The 20,655-nt window shown below is 42.2% G+C and overlaps 1 protein-coding gene across 11 annotated transcripts; it reads right to left on the reverse strand.

Moving 5' to 3' along the window:
* Positions 1 to 1,838: 1,838 nt before the first annotated feature.
* LOC126398360 (protein max) lies at positions 1,839 to 20,237 on the reverse strand. Of its 11 annotated transcripts, none has more exons than XM_050057625.1 (5): positions 20,063 to 20,237; positions 19,741 to 19,767; positions 9,029 to 9,190; positions 6,120 to 6,243; positions 1,839 to 3,458 (listed from the first exon to the last, which is right to left on the reverse strand). In XM_050057625.1, the coding sequence occupies exons 1-5, from the start codon at positions 20,096 to 20,098 to the stop codon at positions 3,268 to 3,270; spliced, it is 540 nt and encodes a 179-aa protein (XP_049913582.1). In that variant the 5' UTR covers positions 20,099 to 20,237; the 3' UTR covers positions 1,839 to 3,267. The 11 variants fall into 11 exon arrangements, with proteins under 11 accessions (XP_049913582.1, XP_049913581.1, XP_049913587.1 ...); XM_050057624.1 differs by having other exon boundaries at positions 6,120 to 6,255; XM_050057630.1 differs by having other exon boundaries at positions 9,083 to 9,190; positions 20,063 to 20,236.
* Positions 20,238 to 20,655: the final 418 nt, after the last annotated feature.

A 20,655-nucleotide genomic window follows, 5' to 3' on the forward strand; every position in this document is an offset into this window, starting at 1 on the left:
TTCGTCTGGTCCTGAGAGCTCTGCTGCAGCAGTTGTGGCAGTGAGAGGGGGGAAGGTGACTGATTATTAGTGGTCGTACAGAGCCGGTTTAAAACAGGCCAGGTATTGCTGCTACTAGCTTTCTCATAAAACCATGTGTGGCATGTCCAAATTGCACCAAAGTTGACGCTACACGTCCCTGGGGCCCCAGTAATACATCTTTGATTGCAATTATTTTATCCTGGAGAATTGAGACATGAAATTGCATCCCATACCTGTCATAGGTGTGGACTCAAGTCACAAATTTGATGACTTCAGAACTCAACATAAACTCCTACACCAATGACTTGTGACTTCACTTGGACTTGAACCTTTTGACTTTAAAATACTCAATACCTTCATCCAACCCCAAATATTTAAAAGTATATTATTTAAAAAGGTTGCCACGCATCAAATTCCCTTCATTTTTTGAATCAAGTAACAATGCTCTCCACTCCCAGCAAGTCGACACTTAACTCCCCAGGGGTCTCATTTAAAAACACTGCGTATGCACAAGTGTGGCCCGAGGGAGGCGTACGCCACTTCCCACGCAAAAGTTGTGATGCATAAAAACAGACTTGATGAAACTTTGTCCCATGCTTACAAACATTTTGTAGACGGGAAATTGGCGACTCAGATGGTGAGATGGAAGCCTGATTGTAGAAAGTGTTTAATATTTTTTGGCACACACCATTTTTGGGTTTGAGTATGGATCCTAAGCATTCTTTTAAAAATGGGACCCCAGATATTCTTAGTATGAACCAATTTGATGGCATCCAATCAAGCGGAAGCAAAGAAATATGAAAAAATTATGTTACCAAGGACCAGTTGGAAAAAATTATACACAAGATAATTTAATTTGTGTACAAAGACATTGCAGCAGGTGACAAAAAACAAATTGCAGTAGCCTGTGCAAAGCATGTAGGTGGAACATTACAGAGACGCAAGAACTTATAACTTCATACGACATTTGAACAGTAAGTCAAGACTAATATTAACATAGTGAGTGAGCTCATTCTTAGCTAATGTTAGCTACACAGCCAAATAAATTTTTAACAAAGTTATTTTAACAGATACTTATTTTAAAAAGCATTCATGAGTTTTTTAAATTTAATATATTATTACTCTGTTGGTAAAATGGCATTAGATTTGATGAAGAGTGCATTATGACTTATAGAGATCAAAACTCAAAAGTTAGTGTTTTCACACTTGGTCCTTTTTTAACAAACCGAACTCAGTCCTCTGTTCACACTATACTGACATAGTTTTGTTTTTACTTTGATGCTGCACTGCACTGCAGTTAGGAAGCCCCTCGCTTTCAGATGAACTTAAAATCAGAGGAAAACCTTAGCGTTTCTGTGCCGTAAACTGTTGCCGTTCAATGTATTCTACATTCCACATCTGGAGATGTGCAGTATCTTCTATAGACCAAACTATTCCTCGTCTTGCGTCCTTGCAAGCGTTACAGGCTGACGTGGTTTTGTCTGTTTTTTCCAAGCATCCCAGTGCAACAGCATGTGATCTAGAGGGCTAAATACATGGCAAAGAGCAAAGCGAATCAGGAGCGCTTTGTGTTCACAAGGCACAGGTTAAGCAAACTGCACTGCGGACTTTAAGTGAATCGAGGTGGTCTGAGTTCTCTTGGAGTGATCACATATGGACAAAAGTGCTGAGTCACCTCTTTGCGTTGGCTTAGAGGGCTGAAAAGGACCAAGTGTGAGAACACCCTTGAATGCAAACCACTGACTTGGTCCCCTATAGACAACAGGAAATGTTATTTAACACTTTGGTCTGTAAGCTAAAAAACCACACGGAGCATGTTAAAGGATAAAATAGTTTATTTTATAGTCTCATAGTAAAGGTAGGCCTCAACTTGCAAGACAATTGTTGGCAGTATGTACAACATACTTGTAATTTCCATGGAATGGAATCGGACAAACAAAGACCTATTACACTAATTATATCCTCCTAAATGGAAATAAAATGGAAACAATATACATACACACACATTTCCTAGACACGCAAAAATGCTTCCTTTTTTCCTCGAGGGGGGGATTCAGCAACATTGATTTTTACTGTGTAAAGCACGACACATCGACAGGGGTTAATTTGCTTCCTTGTACTGCAAAAGACGGGAGCTACCTTTTTGACATTCAATACCTATTTCATACCCTTAAGGAAAACTACATGTGACAAATTGGCATTTTCCCATGACTCGTGAGATTACTACAAAATGCATAACATACTTTAGAACTTCAAAACATCCAATCAATGCTCTTTTTTTTTTAATGATATATAAAACGAGATGCCTAACGTATTCAGCCACCTAAAGTCATTCACTACTTCAAGCTAAAGGACAAATTACGATACAGGTTTAGGAATATTCTCCTTCAAAACATCAATTTCAACAAAGGAGTCATGTTTTCTCTTTTTTTCTTTTCTTTAAATCTTGTGTTAACAAACGTGTCAGGCAGAAAACATCTGCAATCCAGTGGGCCTGAGGTGGGTATCATCACTTTAAGATTTGCTTCAAAGCATCTTCACATTCTTTAGTGGAAAAAAGTAAGCTACAAATGTTTGATTTTTTTTTTTTATTTTAAAAAGGTAAACTTCTCTGGGACAATTTATCTAGGTGTGTGTGTGTAAATTCTAAACAGGTTTTTATCAAGAATAACAAAATAAACAAAAACAAAAATATATAATATAGCAGTGCTTGGAGTACGCCAGGCGTGCCCTTCCCCCCCAAAAAACAACCCGGGGAGGAGGAGGGGCTTTATTGAGGGTACAAAAAAAGCATCAAGTCCTTAAGTAGCCAAGCTGCCTCTTTTTGGGTTTTGGATTGTAGATGTTGCCGGAGGGGGGGAAATACCAATGATGGAAAGAAAAGAGAAGGAGAGGGATGGGGAGAGGAGGGGAGAAAAACCTGAAGCTCTCTACATGGACTGAAGCAGTCGTCTTCCACCCTGCTGACTTCCTCCCTCCTGTTCGTGGAGATCGGGTGGAGAGAGAGACAATTGTGGCGGCGGTGTAAGGAGGTTAGAGGGGTCATGAGTCTCCAGTGCGAGCCCACCCACAGATGGAGGAGAGAGAGCGAGGAGGACGGTGAGGGAGGCCGGGGGGTGGTGGTTGTTGGCATGAGAGAGGGGGGGGAGGGGAGGGGTCGATGAGCCTCGATGGCTGCACTTCCTCTTGCCCTCCTTTGTGCCCCCGCCGCCTCGACCTTGGCTAGGTTTTAACCGACTCCGCTCTCTAGCTGGCCTCCACGCGCAGCTTCTTCCTGTTGGGAGGCTCCGACTCGGCCTCGGACTCGGAGCTGGAGTCAGAGCCCCCGTCGAACGCCGACACGGCGCTGCCTTTGGGGTTGGTGTACAGGCTGCTGTCAGACGAGGAGTAGCTGGCCTGGAGCTGCGCGGAGCCCTTCACCTTCTCCAGAGCACGGACTGCACGAACACACACAGGAAGAAACAGGGAGGAGGAGGGTGAGGAAGGTCAACGGCAGGATTTCAAAACATGACTCAACATGCTGTCCTTAAATGGACCCAGTCTAACCAGCACATCTGTGATGCTGACCAGTGGCAAACAGTCTCCACAGATGATCTCAGAATACAAAATGGATATTGTTGTGTTGCACCACCAGTTTTTAAATAACCCTGCTCTGCTGAGTGGGAAGCACCCTCAACAGAGATTTCCTCTGCATATCCAGTCATGCCCCATCTTCCAGCTAGCCTCTGTTCCACTGCCATCTGATACTCATTGTATTTACTTTCAAAAAGCTGCCACACATTCATCAGATTTTCAATTAATACTCCAAGTAAAGGCCTCCTGCCTCTGTGCGTGCTGTTATAAAAGCTCCTCTGTCCAGCTGCGTGTGAATGCGAGTGCCCCCCTTCATGTGTCACTCAGACTATATATAAAGATGTACATTGCGTCTCCACTGTGGGAGGAAGTGGAGACGTGTTGTCCATCTTTATATACAGTCTATGACTGACACATGTACAAAAATGAAGGCTAAATATCATGGATATTGCCACTACCATCTGGCACTGGTGACATTATTTGGAGCCAGAGTCTGCGCGGTAGCAGTCTACATGGTATTAAGTCCACCCAGACACCAGTCCAACATGTCGTGCAGCGCCACTGATTTCGAGCACACTGATTTGGCACATACAGCTGTCAATCTTGATGTCAACCCCCTTTTTATAGCATCAAATAACGTATTAAAAACAAACTTAAAAAGAGAACACTTGAACATAAAGCAGCGTGATGAGAACGACCTAAAATGGCGGAAAATCCATCTTTGGGAGAAATTTATTTGCCATGTACTTTGAGTTTTTAGTTTGGCCCATGTCCCATCCGCTAATGTGGAGGAGTTGGGGATTATGACCTGTACTGCAGCCAGCCACCAGGTGGCGATCGAGGAAGAGCTGTCATGTTCACCCTCATGTACAGTCTATGGTTCCACTGGTGAGCTTATCATCGCTCTGCACTGCGCTCATGTAGCAAATATTCCTGATAATGCTAGCCTAACCCAGCAGCACAGAGGATGGGCATCACAGAAACATAAATGCCCACCCCCCCATCCCAGGTGTTTCTATTGTGAGCACTGTTAGCCACCTCCATGTTGGCTTGTGACATGGGAGATGAGAGCCATGTGCAGGCAATCCCAGCCAAGTCTCTTAGAGATATCGAACCTTTTCACAAGATGCAGTGATGTTCACGGCTACGACGACCACTGAGGTCACGTTCTGTTTATTCTTCAGGGAATTTGGTAGTTTTAGTGCTATTAACAACAGATCTTACACCATAATGGAAGATTAAACATGGTGGGCTTTTAGGATTATAAATATTTGGACTTAATATATTTTATTTCTGAAATAAATATTTTCCAAACAAAGATTTAAAACAGCATTAAGAGTCCAGTGTGTAGGATTTAGGGAGATATATTGGCGAATTCATGTTTGTTTTTTTACCGTTTAATCACCTAAAAACAGGAATCATCATGTTTTCCTGACCTTAGAATGAGCTGCTTATGTCTAAATAGAGAGAGTCTGCCATGTTTCATTAGCAGCTCAGATCGACTCATTGGCCATCGCAGCTAGAAGCCCTGCTGCAATAGCCAAGCAGCGTCGCAAGAATGCTAAGCTTAACGAGAAAGTGCTTTACTTAGTGTTCTACCGGTTTTAATCGCTGAGTCATTTTGTTTTGGAGAGGAAGAGACCTCTACAGATAAATCTACTCCCGGTAAAAATCTTCTGAACGTCTGGATCTTAAGTTTCAGAGGAAAAGGTGAGCACAGATTGAGCTAGCGACCTGTCAGCAAAGAGCCACAGAGCATAGGAGAAACCCTGATTTGTAATGTAACACTGCTTTCTGCAGTGTTTTTACTGGTTTTAATCACCTGGTCCATTTGTTTTGGAGAGGAAGAGACCTCTGCGGATAATTCAACTCTTGCTTAAAACCTCCTCAACAATGAACACTAAAGGCTGGTTCCAATCTGCAGTCCTCACCACAAGATGCCACTAAATCCTACACACTGCTCCTTTAGGGGAAACCTGGGGATGTGTTTCTGGGGCTGATATTAATGAATAAAACATTATTTAACTGTTTTAAAAAGTGAAGATCTAAATTAAATAAGAAATCAGGGCAGGTTGGGAGGGCTCTGATTGAGTATTTTGAGAATCCTGGCTCAAGTCCTGCAGGCATCTCAGCCGCTGGCACGCTGTCAACATTTGAAAGAAAACACACTGAGTTATAAAAGCTAAATTAGGCTCAGAGAGGGGCTAAACATTGGCTTTCTACTTATCTGATGAGTTGTGGTGGCACAAACACTTTGATGTTGAGATTGGGACTTCATGTTCTCAAAACTATTCACCCACATGCTCTCTTATCACTACAATCCAACTAAAACAAACATGGCGGTGGAGCATTTGCATTTCCTCACACACACTCTCTCTGACTGTGGCAGGTCAAATTTAATTAGCTAATACTCACAACCACAGAAACCTCACCGCTACCCCAAACTGAAGTTCTGAAAACAAATGCAGTCATGTAGAGCGTCCCCACCCTGAGGAACACAGTGACAGGAGAGGTGGCATTGTTACCTTGCTGCTCCAGCAGTGCGTTCTGCCTCTTCAGGTCGTCGATGTCCTGCTGGTGCGTGTGGTTTTTTCGCCTCATGTATTGGATGTACTCTGTGGCTTTGTCTAGGATTTGAGCTCGAGACGCCTGTTTGGTAGACTGCTGTTAGTGACACATGCAAAAATTGAAGCAATGACGCAAGTATACAGAGTTCTCATCACATTTTTCACACAGTCATAACTCCTATCATGATACTGCAGACTCAAACTACCGCATGCCAAATCTAGAACACCGCTGTGTGTTTCTGCACAGCTTGCCTCCTCTTAACCTCTCAAAATTCCTGCGGCACTTCTGTCTGACATCCACAGGCTAGGTCACAACCCTGACACATTACTGTCAGCGTGTTCGCCGCGATTACAGCAAACAAAAGTGCCGCAGCAGCCCGTCAGCTGGCTGCAAATCAGCTCCTAAATCTTCACAGAAAACAGACATTTGCTTCATCTCTAATTAATGCTGCCTCGCTGTAGAGCTTCCCTTTTGTCCACGAGCTATCTGGCACCGCCAATTATTGACTTAATATCAGCATCACAGAGATTTGTACTCATTAGGGCTGGGTATCATTTTCTGTAGTAGTGTGGACACAAGATTCAAGTTTCTGTATCAATACCAAAACCCCAGTTTCATTCACTGTTTTATCACCTAAGAGCAAGTCGCCTTCCTGTTATGTTATAGTTTTTTTTAAAAATCTTTATTAAATAAAACCCTGTTCATACCAAAGATTTGCGATGACAGGAGTTGAAACTTGTTCTGAAAATCTGCTAGTTTAATCCAACGCAACGAGATGAGATGGTGTATCGTCTCCATAGCTACAACTCTCTGTACTTGTGTTCAATTTCTAGCTTGTTGGGTGCAAGTAACGACAGGCCTTTGTGTTTCTGAGTGTGACATGCACACATAAACCCAACAGCAGCATAGATTTTAATTGTGGAGCACGTCAGCCATCGTATTGATTAAAAAAAGAAAGCGAAACAATGGTGGGGGCAGAGGGCAAGTAATATAACTGGTTTATTACCTAACCCTGTAGCCGTTTTTACACAGAGACTGCATTATAGGGCTGCAATGAAGTCCCTTCATCACACCTGCTTTGCTCTTTTATACAGAACTAAACAACAGCAATATCATGGCGCCCAAGTCTGTGATTTTAGACTGCATGTCAGCATCCTGAAAGCTAAAGAGGTGACAGGCGTGACGTAACACAACAGTGTCAGCCTCTAGTTTGACATATAACAGTTGCATCGACAGCGCTTTAATGGGATAATGTGGCAATACCAATCATTTGCCGTCTCTGTCATGTGGCAGCTGATCTCGTCCCCTGGTTGGAGGCTAAGGAGCTCCTGGACTTCTTTGTTTTCCCAATTTGCAAACATTTTCAGTTGCTGTTCATCTTCTTTGAGTTAGCTGCTAACTGCTGCTAGCTATATTTTTAAAGGGGCTGTACACATGCTGGGTTTTTTGCACCCTCAAATTTATTGTTTTCAATGTAGATGCACGGCAGGCAAGCTCAAACGCCAGAGCGATGCCGTCGAGTTCAACTTTTGGAACGCAGCAGCGCACACTGCATGTCATGTGACGAGGAACAACCAATCGCAATCGACTTCAATCAATAAATATAGTCTGATAAATACGGAAAAGTTGATCATGTTAGTGCAGGGCTACTCAGAGCTTTTCTTCTGTCCTACGTACAATAGGCCTACACACTTATAAACAGTGCCTGGAAGAAGATCAGCTCTGCACTTAGGATTTTAGGTAAAAAGGCTATGATACAGTGCTTGTTAAGGTTGCTTTGCAACCTCAGACACAACCTGTCATCGAAGTCTTGAAAGCTGGCTCAAAAAGGCACAAAAGTAGCGCCCAGTGCCTGACGTCGCATTTTCCAGGCGGTTTAAGACGTGGCATGTGTACGGCCCCTTAGTCTCCCAGCAGTGGGTCACATATTTAACACGTCATTAAAATGTCACACCCGTCCCATTCTGCTGGCTGTCCCTTTTACACGGACATCAATTCTGCACTGTTACTACCTCCGCTGCTGGCTTTCAGACAAGACGACTCTGTCCCACTATTCCGTGACCGTACCTTTTAGACAGAATGGCGAGGTGGAATAACTCCGAAACATCCCCACCTTGAACAGGCAGTGTTAAAGGCCCCCATGTAACAACGGTGACACCAACTACCACAGCAGTCTTGAGAACTTGATGCTACAGACAGATTTTAGTCTGTAAAAAGTACTTGAGGTTTGGTACCCAGCCCTAATACTCTCTTAATATTCTGTTTCCTCTCACAGGAAGAAAAATGCTGCATGCTGGCCCTAAATCAGAGCTATAATAGCAGGATGGTCCTGGGAGAGAAGAGAGGGTCGAGCACTGAGGCAGCTGTAACCCAACACTTCTTACAAATGATCAGCAAATATCCCTCACATCATCTCATCAGCCCCCCGCCCCTCACACGGTGTCAGAGCCATGAACTGGTCTTTAAGGGGAAACTAAAACCCTGTGTGCCCAGTTCCTGAACCAGCTCTCCAAATATTCTCAATGTCATGGATGTCAAAACAGGAAGAGAGCAACAAAATTTCCCCATAATAACTTCCTGACGCTGGTCCAAGTATTTAGACTGCATCACTGTTTCGCTGCTGCCAATCTGCACTCGTCCTCCACCATCTGCCCTCCGCCCAGTCCCTTCAACTGCTTCTCTCCACTGACGCACACACAGCCAAGTAAAGACATCTGCATCTCTGTACATTCATTAAAATTACATCATGGCAGAAACACACTCATCCCTAACTATCCTCTGCTGTAAAGACCTCACAGAACATACCACAGTATTATACTTCACCTTTTAGTAAAAACAACATGGCAAAAGTTCAAAAATTTCTTACATGAGAGCCTGAACATCGTGTGCCTGGAGGAGCTGCAGGCTGAGCTGTACCAACCTTTTCTCCCTGCAGGGCAGGTACCGAGTCCCGGAGGCTGTGAAAGCTGTCTTTGATGTGGTCCCTACGTTTGCGCTCCAGCGCATTGTGGTGTGCCCGTTTGTCTGCCTGCAATGAGAAGAGTCACAAGGCCTTAAGCCTGGCAGCAGAGCAGCGTGGGCAGACGACAGCGGGCATCCGTGGTCGACCTACACAAACGGCTCTGCTGCCTTTACAACAACACCCCCAGTGTACCCCCAACCAAAACATATACAGACATCTTTCTATCCATCACATCGGATCTGAACGACAAGCTAGTGTGAGATTTTTAGTAAGAAGCCAACATTTACTACATCAAAGCCCCAGTGATTATTTTCATTATTGATTTATCTGCCAACTATTTTCTTGATGAATTGCTCTGTAAAAAATACCTTTCACAAATTTCTCAAGCCCAAGGTGACATCTTTATAACTGCTTGTTTAGTCTGACCAACAGTCAGAACCCTAAAGATTTTTTATTTACCATCACATAAGACCTGCTGATGAAGTGTGTATTGATTAATCAACTAACTGTTCCAGCTACAGACAAAATACTGATCTAACCCTAATTTCTAAATGCTTATAATTCATCAAAAACCTTGACGTAATTATTCTTGGTTGCATGACATCTTTACTAAAGATAACAACAACTTCAGTATCAACAAAACCTCAGACAAACAACCGTCACACTCCGAGGACAGCTGTTATTTACATTAAAGCTTAAACTGAAGCCGACATCAAACCCTGACATACTAACACAAGTTCTTGTGTTGGTTGCTGATAAGGATGCTATTGTTTGGTGGTGACCTAGTGAAGTCGGTCACAGTCTGCTACACAACAAAAGGAAAGAAAATCCTGTAGTAAATATTTGTGTACTCTGAGCGAAGCCGGTGAGTAAAAACTGCATTGTGGCAGCAGCAAAATTGACAAAATTCACATAGTTTACATACAGATTACTGATGAATATATATATATATTTTATATATATATATAAATTTATTTTTGGAGGATGTTACTCAATGTATCAAGGGGGTCACAGGGCTAGACTAACAGCTGCCAGGTTGCCATTTTGAGAAATCAGCAACTACTTTTTGGACGATTTAGCAAATAAAATACAAAAAAAACAGGGATAGCAAAAACAGAATGTGTAACCTGAAAAAAATGAAAGATATTGGATGCGTTGGTGATATCTAAATATTGCCGTTACAGTCAGAACTCGATAGTGTGTTGGTGCGTTTACTCGTGTGTGCAAAAGCAGCTGTTTTAGAGCCAAAGCAAATTATGTTGTTTGACTGAGGGTCGACACCTTCAACTAACCCGTCAACATCACAAACAAATGTACTTATAGATCAACTAACAAAGAACCAGATGAACCTGAGCTAGTAGATACGATAAGAAAAACATTATCAGATAAAACGCAAACTACCATTAAACTTAGATTAAAAGACTAGTCCCAATTTAAGTCCTTTTTACTAGCCTGGTGTAGCTACAGATTTTGACAAATAAAGGTCTGTCTCAATTAGAGGTCTGGTCTGGTTGCCAAGCAGTTCATTTTTATAGAAGTTCTTTGGATGTATAAAAAAGGTTGTTGACTACCCACTTGAGCTAATGTTAGCTGTTTAGATCGCACATACACAGTTTTAAAAGTTAGCTCGGTTCATTCTACTGCAACCATGAGCACCAGAGAAGACTGCAATTTATTCAGATTTACCGGTATGATGAAAGACAAGTGGTGACACCCTTCCTCTGAAGCTGTCATAAAGTCAGATTATGTGTCCATTCCTTGATTACCCGTTAAGTTATTTATATTCCTTTAGTCCACTGATCAAAAGAATCAAGTGTTTTTCATAAAAAACAATCCAAGTTGTGAGTATTGTCTGAACAGGATAAAGTGACATTGTGTTGGTATGCTGGGTGCCGTAATCCTTGGGTGCGGTGAAGCGAGTGTCATAACACATATTTGATATATTATTTGAAGATTAACTTTTACACAAGCTATATTCATACCGGTTCACATGAACAAGTTGATTCTCTTTCCCATCTTTGCAGCACAATAGTTTTGGGTTAAAGGAATTAAAGGCCTGTCCCCCAAATATAAACTGCTGAGTTCAGTGATTTGAGCAAATAATAGCCCGGGCTACTAATTGAAGTTTTACAGTACAAGGACTTTTGTTTGGTTATTTTAAGAAGCTTTAAAACATTCTTAATGCCATATTTACATTATTAACTGCACAGTATTTTAATTGCTCAAAATCCAAGGTGACTAAAAATGACAATATATTTTCAGTTGTAGCAACCAAAAGTTGATGCCGTGGGTCAACAACTGAACCTGATCTACAAAATGTTCCATGTTACCAGAGACATCTTAAAATTGTTAAATTGTCAAAAAAAAAAGTAGTCTTTTAAGATCGATTAAAGAAACTGACTAAGGGAAATCCTTAAGTTAAAAAACTGTTGTCAAATAATCTGTGTATCTCCAACAAGACTGCACAATCTCACACAACTGAAATCAGCATCAGCATGTTTACATGTACAGTTAAGTGGAGCTACGCCTAAAGCTCGACTAGGCCATTTAATTGGACTCCTGTCCTTGTCCCAGTACACAAGCATGGGAGGGGAATCCATTTATTGACAGAAGTATGTCCGACTCCACTCCAGCTTGTTAGTATTAACAAGTACTTTTTCCGGTTGACCTATTACATCACAGACCAAACAATCGCCATTCTGTGTTTTCCTCCCATCCATGTATTTTAAAATGTTTAACTCTTTCTGCTGACACAGCATGAACTGCGTCTCCTCGTCTGTCCAAAAAAATGCACGGCTCAGAATGTAGATTTCGTCATGTTGTTACTGGCTTCTTCTTCTGTTACACATTTGATGCTATGTAAATTCCAGGTCAAAGCCTGTGGTGGAAATTGTGGAGCATGCAAAGAGCGCCTAACCCAGTTTGGGTCCAACGGTATACATGTTTACAGGAATAATCGGACTCGAATAATTGGACTCCCAATCACATTACCTAAGTGTGTTAGTCCCATTTTGAGCAATTTGATTGCCACCGTGGTAGACATACATACAGATAATCAATAGTGAAATAGCATTAATTGTCTGTCACCTGACTGATATATGGTAAAAAGGCTCAACAAACAGTGTTGAAAACAAATCTAAATGTTGCTCTCTAGAGGTTAGAGCATTCTGTGGTCTTTTTGTCTTTGGGCCTCCTCCTGAGCTTCCATCCCCCTCCTTCACTGTGACCCGAGCTGACCCCACCCTCAGTGCATTTCTGTCCCTCCTTCTCTGCAGGAGCACACAGGAGTGGCCCTTCAAATTCATGACCTGGGCCAAAGTCAAGGAACTCAAGTCATTCAGTTGGGGTGAGAGGTGGGCGGACACGAACATCTGATCCTGGATGAGGATTAAACCGACTGAATAAAACGGCACAATGACGGTCAAAGCCTTAGTTACGTGTAGATTTATGATGGTACTTCTGGGAGAGTTTGGTAGCTAAAGATTAAAGGGTTTATGTGCAGAAGAATTTACTTGGATGATGTGCAGGGATTGTTGGTTTTCCTTCTGCATTGAGCCACATTTCTCACGTCTTTTGCCAAGTTAAATAACTGGCTTCATCACAAAAACCCAGTCCTCATCTTAAACATTACCAGTAACACACACACAGGCTCGTTCAGCTGCATCTAACAGGCTCCATATTTCAACCACATACTTGTTTTCTAATTACTGTGTTAAGGCATAAGATGGCTGCCATAATCACATGACCAGAGGCAGGCAGGAGATCAGTTTGCTGCCTGTGGTCCGACCTGTTTTAAGGCCAAACCATCGCAGCCTCCAATCACATCTGAGTCTGGCCTAATCCACGCTGTCACCAGGCTGGGACATTAAATCCAGCACCCAATCAAAGCTCACACAGCTCCACTGATCATCTCGCTTCATACTCTATTAAAGCAGGGCCTGATTTAAATATTAGGTCTGAAACAGCACGATGGTGTGGTCATGACATTGCCTCGGGCAGACGGGAGACAAGGTGGAAGTCACGCGAGCTGGTATCATCTGACTCATTTTGTCCACGACGGAGTAGCCACAAGTGAGACGACACGCAAGTTAAGACAAGCCTTCAGGGTGTCATATGTTGGGTGGGAGGAACAGTGTGTCAAGTGTGACTCAGTTACCAACATCTGCAACGAATACAAGCTAACGGCTAGCAACTTAATGCTACAAAACAGGAAATGACCCAACCTGCACTGTAAACTATCACCTTAAACGCCACACATATGAAACTGACACCGTAATAAACAACACTTCATCAAAATTCGCAGCATGTCCCTCACAACGCTCGCCTTGTGATTAGTCTGGCTGGCATGGTGACAGCTGCTCCTGCGGCCTGTTGCACAAGAGCCACAAACCATCCAGGAGAGACAAATCCACGAGGACTATGTGCCTCCTCCTCGTATCATACACAAAGCCCAGAGAGGCGAGACTCCACTCCCTTCATTAACCCCGGCACAAACACATGACTGGTATTGAAGGCATGTGCAATTACAAGTCTGGCAGCCATTGTGATTCTCACTGTTTCACTAATCGAAAGGAGGTTAACAAAGTACACATGGATGATTTCCTCCTTGTAACTAGGGCTGAAGACACCATATTATAATAGAAACCAGATTACACATCAGCCTTTGCTCCTAATTTAAAATTAACAGGTTATGTTAACTTAACGTGAGTTTTTTTTATCCTGTGTCATGCTCACTGTATTTAAGTTTTTGTTTCTGCATTTTCAGATCCCATGTGAGACTGAATGTCTTTTGCTTTGTTTTTTGCCTTTAGCACTAAATTTTAACATTTTCAAGTTGCGTTGAGCACATTTGGTGACACACAATTTCCACTTGAGGGCCCTGACACACCAAACCAACGGTCAGCGGTTGGTCAATGTCAGGCTGTCGGTGAGGATCTGTCGCTCTAGTTTTTGTGGTGTGTCCCGCATCGTTGGCACTAGTCGACCCTGGTCGGCTGTTTTTCAGTTGATTCAGCATATTGGATTGGTGGAGCCTGTCGTTGAGTGAAATCATTCTGACTGGCAGTTCAGCTCAGTGCATGAGAAGAAAAATGGAAGTGAGGAAAGTAAACAAACAGTTAAAAGGCATGAGATTGAAACTATTGTGGTATACAAGGTAAGATCTTTTTTTAGCCATTGAGCTGTTTAGCAAAAATGGTTCGTAACTGTTTGCTCTCTTTCAAAGCTCGCTCAGTATCTCACTATCGGAAGTGCCTATAGGCATGACCAATCATGGAAGCTCCAACAACACCACATCTGTTCCGAATTTTCATTTAACTGTTCTCCGGCGCAGCCGTCAATGTAGTCCCTGAACATGGTGATCTGGTGTCAGGATTTCTGGATGCACCACAGATATCACTTGTTCTTTCATCATATGGTAGTACTGTTAACATGCTAACTGGCTAACTGGCGTCTTGAATCTGTCCTGTTGGTCTTCCAGTTTCAGTTTTTGAACAACAAATACAGACAAGAGTTATTTCCTCTCACGCAGGCGGAGAACGTACGTGCCAGTTGGCCTTTGGCTGTAGTCGTCATGGTGTGTTCAAGTGCAACTTTTTGCCCGAGACACAGGCAACGTGAGGCAATGTAACAGTCAGCCTCCGTCGCCACACGTTTTTTTATGCCAGTTTGGTGTGCCTGGGTCTTAAGAGAGGATGTGAGCATCAGCTGACTTGTTTTAACTCTTACATAATGCACACACATTTATGAGGCACTGTACTTAATATCACTCATCTTTAAAAAGGTAATTATGATGCAAACATGTATTTAAGCACAGCTCCCTGGAGCCGCTCCATTATGGGTATTAAGTGCCTCAGGGTGATTTAATGTGAACACTCTGTAATCAGCTACTTCTACATGTCAATACTGTGAAGCTTTTACAAGTGGAATCATCCAGTAATCTTTAATAAAATGATCCTATAATGATAAAACGGCTTGACAAAATCACTGGAGTGCCCCTCTGGAGTTTCGCCTTATTCTGTGAGGAGCAGGTCAGGGCACAGGCCCATGACATCATGGAGTAGTGCCCATGTGCTCCACCCCAGTTCCAGATACTCCCTCTCAAGCAACACTCATGCCTCCCAGGTGCTCTACCAACAGGCACAGAGTGTCATTCAACCCAGAGGCCATCAGCCTGGTGAACAAGGAGCTGGAGGACAAGTCTGTGCTCTATCTGAAGCTTGGCACAAAACTTAGCTGCATATCTGCCATGTGGACAATTTCCTTATTCATTTTTTATCATTATTTTATCATGACTTTTTTTTTCTTTACATACCAGGTCAGGTTGGATATAAGGTTTATAGCCTACCAGTTTGGTGAGCGTCTGTTGCCCTAGTTTCTGCGGTGTGTCCCACACCATTCGCGCTTTTTTTTGCCCTTATCAGCTGTTTTTCGGCCGATTCAGCATGGTGAATTATCTCTGGTGATAGCAGAGTCTGTCAGTAATAGAAATCACTCTGATTGGCAGTTTAAGTCCGTGCACAAGAAGAGAAACGGAAGTGAGGAAAGCAAACAAACCACTTAAGTCAAGAGGGTGTGAAATCAATACAAACATGTTATGTCAGGTAAGATTAAACTTTTAGCCACTGAGCTCTTCAGCAGTTACGGTTTGTAATGGATTGTTCTTCACTAACACACGGTGAATATCCTTAGGATTCGGTTGTTAATGTGCCAACAGGCAAACTGGTGTCTTGAATTCATCCTGTGAGTCTTCTGGTTTTCCTTTTTGAATATTAATACAGACTACCATCGTCTGCTGGAATGAAGTTATTTCCTCTCAGGCAGGCGCAGAACATAAACGCTAGTTAGCTCTTGGCTGTAGTCATTGAGGTGTGCTGAAGTGCAACTTTTTGGCCAAGTCACGGGCAACGTGAGGTGACGCAACAGTTGGCCTTCAATGCTTCTAGTTTGTTGATGTCGGTTTGGGGCGTCTGAGAATTTAAACAGCTTCTTTGCTTGTAAACGTCTGTCTGTTTCCTGTCTGTTTTTACTTGCCCAAAATCAAGTTGCCTTTGTAGATTAAAAGAGGTGCAGTACTTTGAACTGACATTTTAAATTCTATTTTATAAATAAATATATATATATATTTTGTTTTAAAGAATTCAGTTATTCTTGCCAGTGTTTTTTGTCGAGGTAGGCCACCTCTGTACACCTTTATGAATTAAAATGTTGATTTTCACGGAAGAGGTCAGATGTTCTCTTTTACACAGGAAATGACACGTACAGTATTCAATAGGTGTGGCCATCTTTTAGGCCGTCATCTACAACTAAATTGATCACAAGACATGATGCATCAGGATCAACACTTGTTGGACGGATACAGTTATCAAACAGGGAAATCTTTTTTGGATAATCCAGCATGTTAAATACTTGGTAAATCAAGATACTTAAATGATATAAAAATATATATATTGCTAAAATTAAATTATTTTAACTGATTTGTAATGTCGTGTACCATGATCTAATACACACTGAGAAGTTCACGTGACACAACGGCATAAACTGTACAACAAAATCACTTATTTTTCCATACTTACTTTCTAGAATCCTGCACAACTTCCAACCTCCCCATGAAATTATGTTATTTTGCATAAGTGTATTCCAGACTTAGTGAAATAAGTTTATTACATGAGAGTTTTATGAACATCTTATTTGGTGCTTAATCACAAGAGCTGATTCAGTAATAACAAACTGCATTATAAATACAGTTGATTGTACTCAGACATGTTCTTGTGCCTTCTTACCTATATAGTATAAACTATCAGAGTGGCTACGCTCATCTGGCACTTCGAAAAACAGGTGTCCAGTTACCTCAGTGCGACCGTTATCAGTTCATCCTAAAACCGATACCTTTCGCTGGCTGCCTAAGAGGACACGCCAGCTGAGCTGCTGCCTCCATTCTATTCATACCTGACCATGACACATTACATAACGGCTCCAGGTGGAAGAGCTGGTAGCTGCCGCTTCCCGGCCACTGGTGGCCGTCTCACATTCTCTGCATGAAAGCCTACACTTCTGTCGGGCTGGTGGAGAACGTGGAGAACCTTCTCGGTGGAAACACCAATAGTACAGGAGCTCCAGCTACAGGTGACTGACACCACTGTGGCAAAGATAAAGTAGAAAGTATAAGATAAACACCATGTTCTTCCCTGCTGTGGAGCTATGTTCAAGTTGAGCTGCAACAACAACTGGTTTTGTTTTTGATTGGTATATTTTTATTTTTGTTGTCAATTATTTCATCTATAAAATGTCAGCAAGTAGTGGTGAAGGAATGAGACCTAAAACTTGGAGTTAGCATCTTTGCACTCCCGTATCCCTTGTCTTTAATTCAATGTTTGTTTTAAACTGGTTTTTGGTTAGATGCCTGAAATAAGGTCTGTGGTTAACACAAGCTTCAGAGACTTTCACGTTGTGCTCTACAACATAAAATACATCAGTAAGTGAATTTTGACGCCTTTAGATGTCTTAAAAAAGGTGGCCGCTCACAAGTGGCTAAATGAGACTGCAGGAAATCATCACAGCAAACACAGCCAGACTTTGAAGTCATGCGACTGTCGTGTAGTTTGTTTATAGCCTAATGTTCGGGTTTTGCTTGTGGCGACTGCATTTACACTCAAAGAACATAAAAGTGATATTCATTTGTGAAGACGATATTGCTGAACAAAACGTTTGTTTATCACAGAGCTTATTTTCAGCAATAATCCACAATCCAAAGGGAAAATCCCATTTTCACCATCTCTCTACAGTCGCCATGGTTTCCTCATCAAAGAAATCCAATGGGATTTCCCACTGAATTTTGACCAGGACGACCTTAAGTTTCACATCAGCCTTCAAAAAAAAGTCATATCTGCATCACTCTATTGTAAAAAATGCTCATACGAGTTCTCAGAACCCAATGTGTTTAATCTAAATGTCAAAAACTCAAAGATATTCAATTTATAACAATATCAAGCCTCATTTGAGAATCTAAACCTGTGTTTCTATGACATTTTTGGTTAGAAATTACTTTAATGTTTATCTTAATTGTTGCCCAAACTTTGTCTGTCTGTTGACTTCAAGTCTTGGCTCTAAGTCAAGTCCTTTGGATAGCATGCACGCTATACATCAAGTCTTTAGTGTTCCCTACCCATTTCAATTTGTGTCTAGACGCGAGGGTCAGTTTCTTATCTGCCCAACTCGACAACAGAACCCACTATCTAGATTGGAAAACCCATTCAGTGTCTGCCACCCTCCACCTACCATTACCGCTTAATGGTTTTACTCCTATGCTTGTATGCATGGCGGATTTACACGTGTTTTTTTTATATTGAAATTGCAATTTTGAAACTGGAAGAGCTGATATTTAATTATCACTTATATAGTTGACAGTGAAAATTTAAGCTGGCAGATATTTCCTCAAATTATTCAGCCCCATTTTGTACATTTTAAGGCTTCATTTTTATTAATTTAAGGCAAGACATGCAGAAATGGAGGCAACTGTGTGACTGTAAAAGACAAACAGTGATCAGGAGATACATATTTTATGTTTACAGCTTTGGTAATCATATTTACTAACAGTAAGTATGCTGAAATCATGTTTGTTTGTTTTGTGGCTCTGCAATTGAGGCTAAAGTGACCGTGATCAAGGGAGAAAGGTCTATTGGAGGACACCAGCTTAAAAAAAAGATATATCTATCTTAATATTACTAATGCATGCTCTACAATTTAGCATTAATGTTATATTTCTGAATTCAGGTTATGTGATAGGAGGTGAGGCGTCGTGTTGTGCACCGAGTCGTGCAGGGTGTTTTTCTCGCCGGCATGCGATGCAGCTATACGTCATTCATTTAGGCTGCCAGCCCTTTAGTGGCCTGTAGAGAGAAGATGGCTCTAATCACCGGCTGCAACACAGGAAAACATCCCGCAGCACCCCTTCCTGACACGAAGGCTCGTCCGACCCGAGATGCAGCAGGCAGCAGGCGCGGCTGCTGCTCATCCGACACATGCAACAAGCCTCATCTGCATCACCATGAATGCAGCACAAATGTAAGCGCTCTCTCGTCACTCAGATGACCTAGATGTGTAATTTGCACATGAAAAAAGAAAAGATCACGAGCGGAATCCCCGTGGTGTGAGGTGAACCACCGGGGAGGAAACGACTCGGAGCGACTAACCGGCTGCCAACGAACACAGACAGCTTTGTATTAACCGGAAAAAAAATAATAAACAAGCAACAATAAAGCCTTTGTAGCGGGATAAAGCTTTGGTCTAAATATAGATGTCGTGTCACCGTCTCCCTATGGCCGCGTACACACAGGATGGGGGATACCCTGCAGTGCACTGCTAACGCTGCTGAAGCCGCACTAGTGTAGAAAGCTACAGAAAATGACGGTATATTGCCGTGCACAAATATTAATTTACACCTAAATACAGCTGCCCCACAAAAAACAGTGCTTTCCCATTCACTTTCAATCAACCTCCAAGTGTGTAACCTTCCCCAAAACACCATAAAAATAAGCAGAATGTGATGGATAAAATCAAGTTTGCAATAACAGTGAGACATTATCGACATTGGACACAATCCCCCCAGCATTACGCACCACACAGTGATATCTCGGCGAGTCTTCCTGCAAAGAAACAGAACAAAAAGTACAATTGTAGCCATAATTGTTCAGCACATCTCACTCTTCCGCTGAAGTCACTTGAAAGTCAAATTTAGCATGTGTATAATGCTGTGAAGCAACAAAGGCTAGCGTTGCGTATCAATTTAACTAGAAACCCGACAAAACACACACATACTTATCAAGACAGAAAAAGCTAGCCAGCTTATTGGTAGCTAACGCTAGCTGAGCCGCTAGTTCAGCTAAATCGTCGGGTTAGCAAGAATAACATCGGTAAAAGGCTAAAAGTGTTCATACTCACGTCACTATCGACTTCGATGTCATCGTTATCACTCATTCTTCGATAAAATAGTCTAGTTTAAAGGGACGGGAGGCTAAAAAAACAACATGAAGCAGTTTAGCACCGAGCGGCGCTCCAACAGACAGACTGCTAAACGCTCACTGTTTGGACAGAGCCGAGGAGGACTTCTCCACGTGACTACACTCCACACACACAGACACCGCTGCGCACCGCACATGCGCGGCAACCCAGGGGCGTGTGGGAAATGTAGTCGCTCCGGCAGTTGTTCGGTAAATCGCCACATAAACACCTCAAATTATCGAATGATTTTTCATGTAAACTAATTTTAAAAGATATATTTATTTAGCGCCGAGCAGCAGAGACATTACTCAGCTCGTTAAATATAAAAAAAAATAGAGAGCAGTGTTTTTTCGTAAACTACAATATCCACGAGTCATTTATCTAGCTTTCGACGTCACAGCGTCCCTTCGCTTCAGAAGCAATGTGGGAATTGTAGTCGGAGTCATATTTGTATGTCAGAGAAGCTAAATAAGGCCATGGCCGAGACACGTGGATTTTAAGAATACACTCAAGGAACACAAAACCACACACAC

This window comes from Epinephelus moara, chromosome 12, assembly GCF_006386435.1.
Source record: "Epinephelus moara isolate mb chromosome 12, YSFRI_EMoa_1.0, whole genome shotgun sequence".
NCBI classification, from domain to species: Eukaryota; Metazoa; Chordata; class Actinopteri; order Perciformes; family Serranidae; genus Epinephelus; species Epinephelus moara.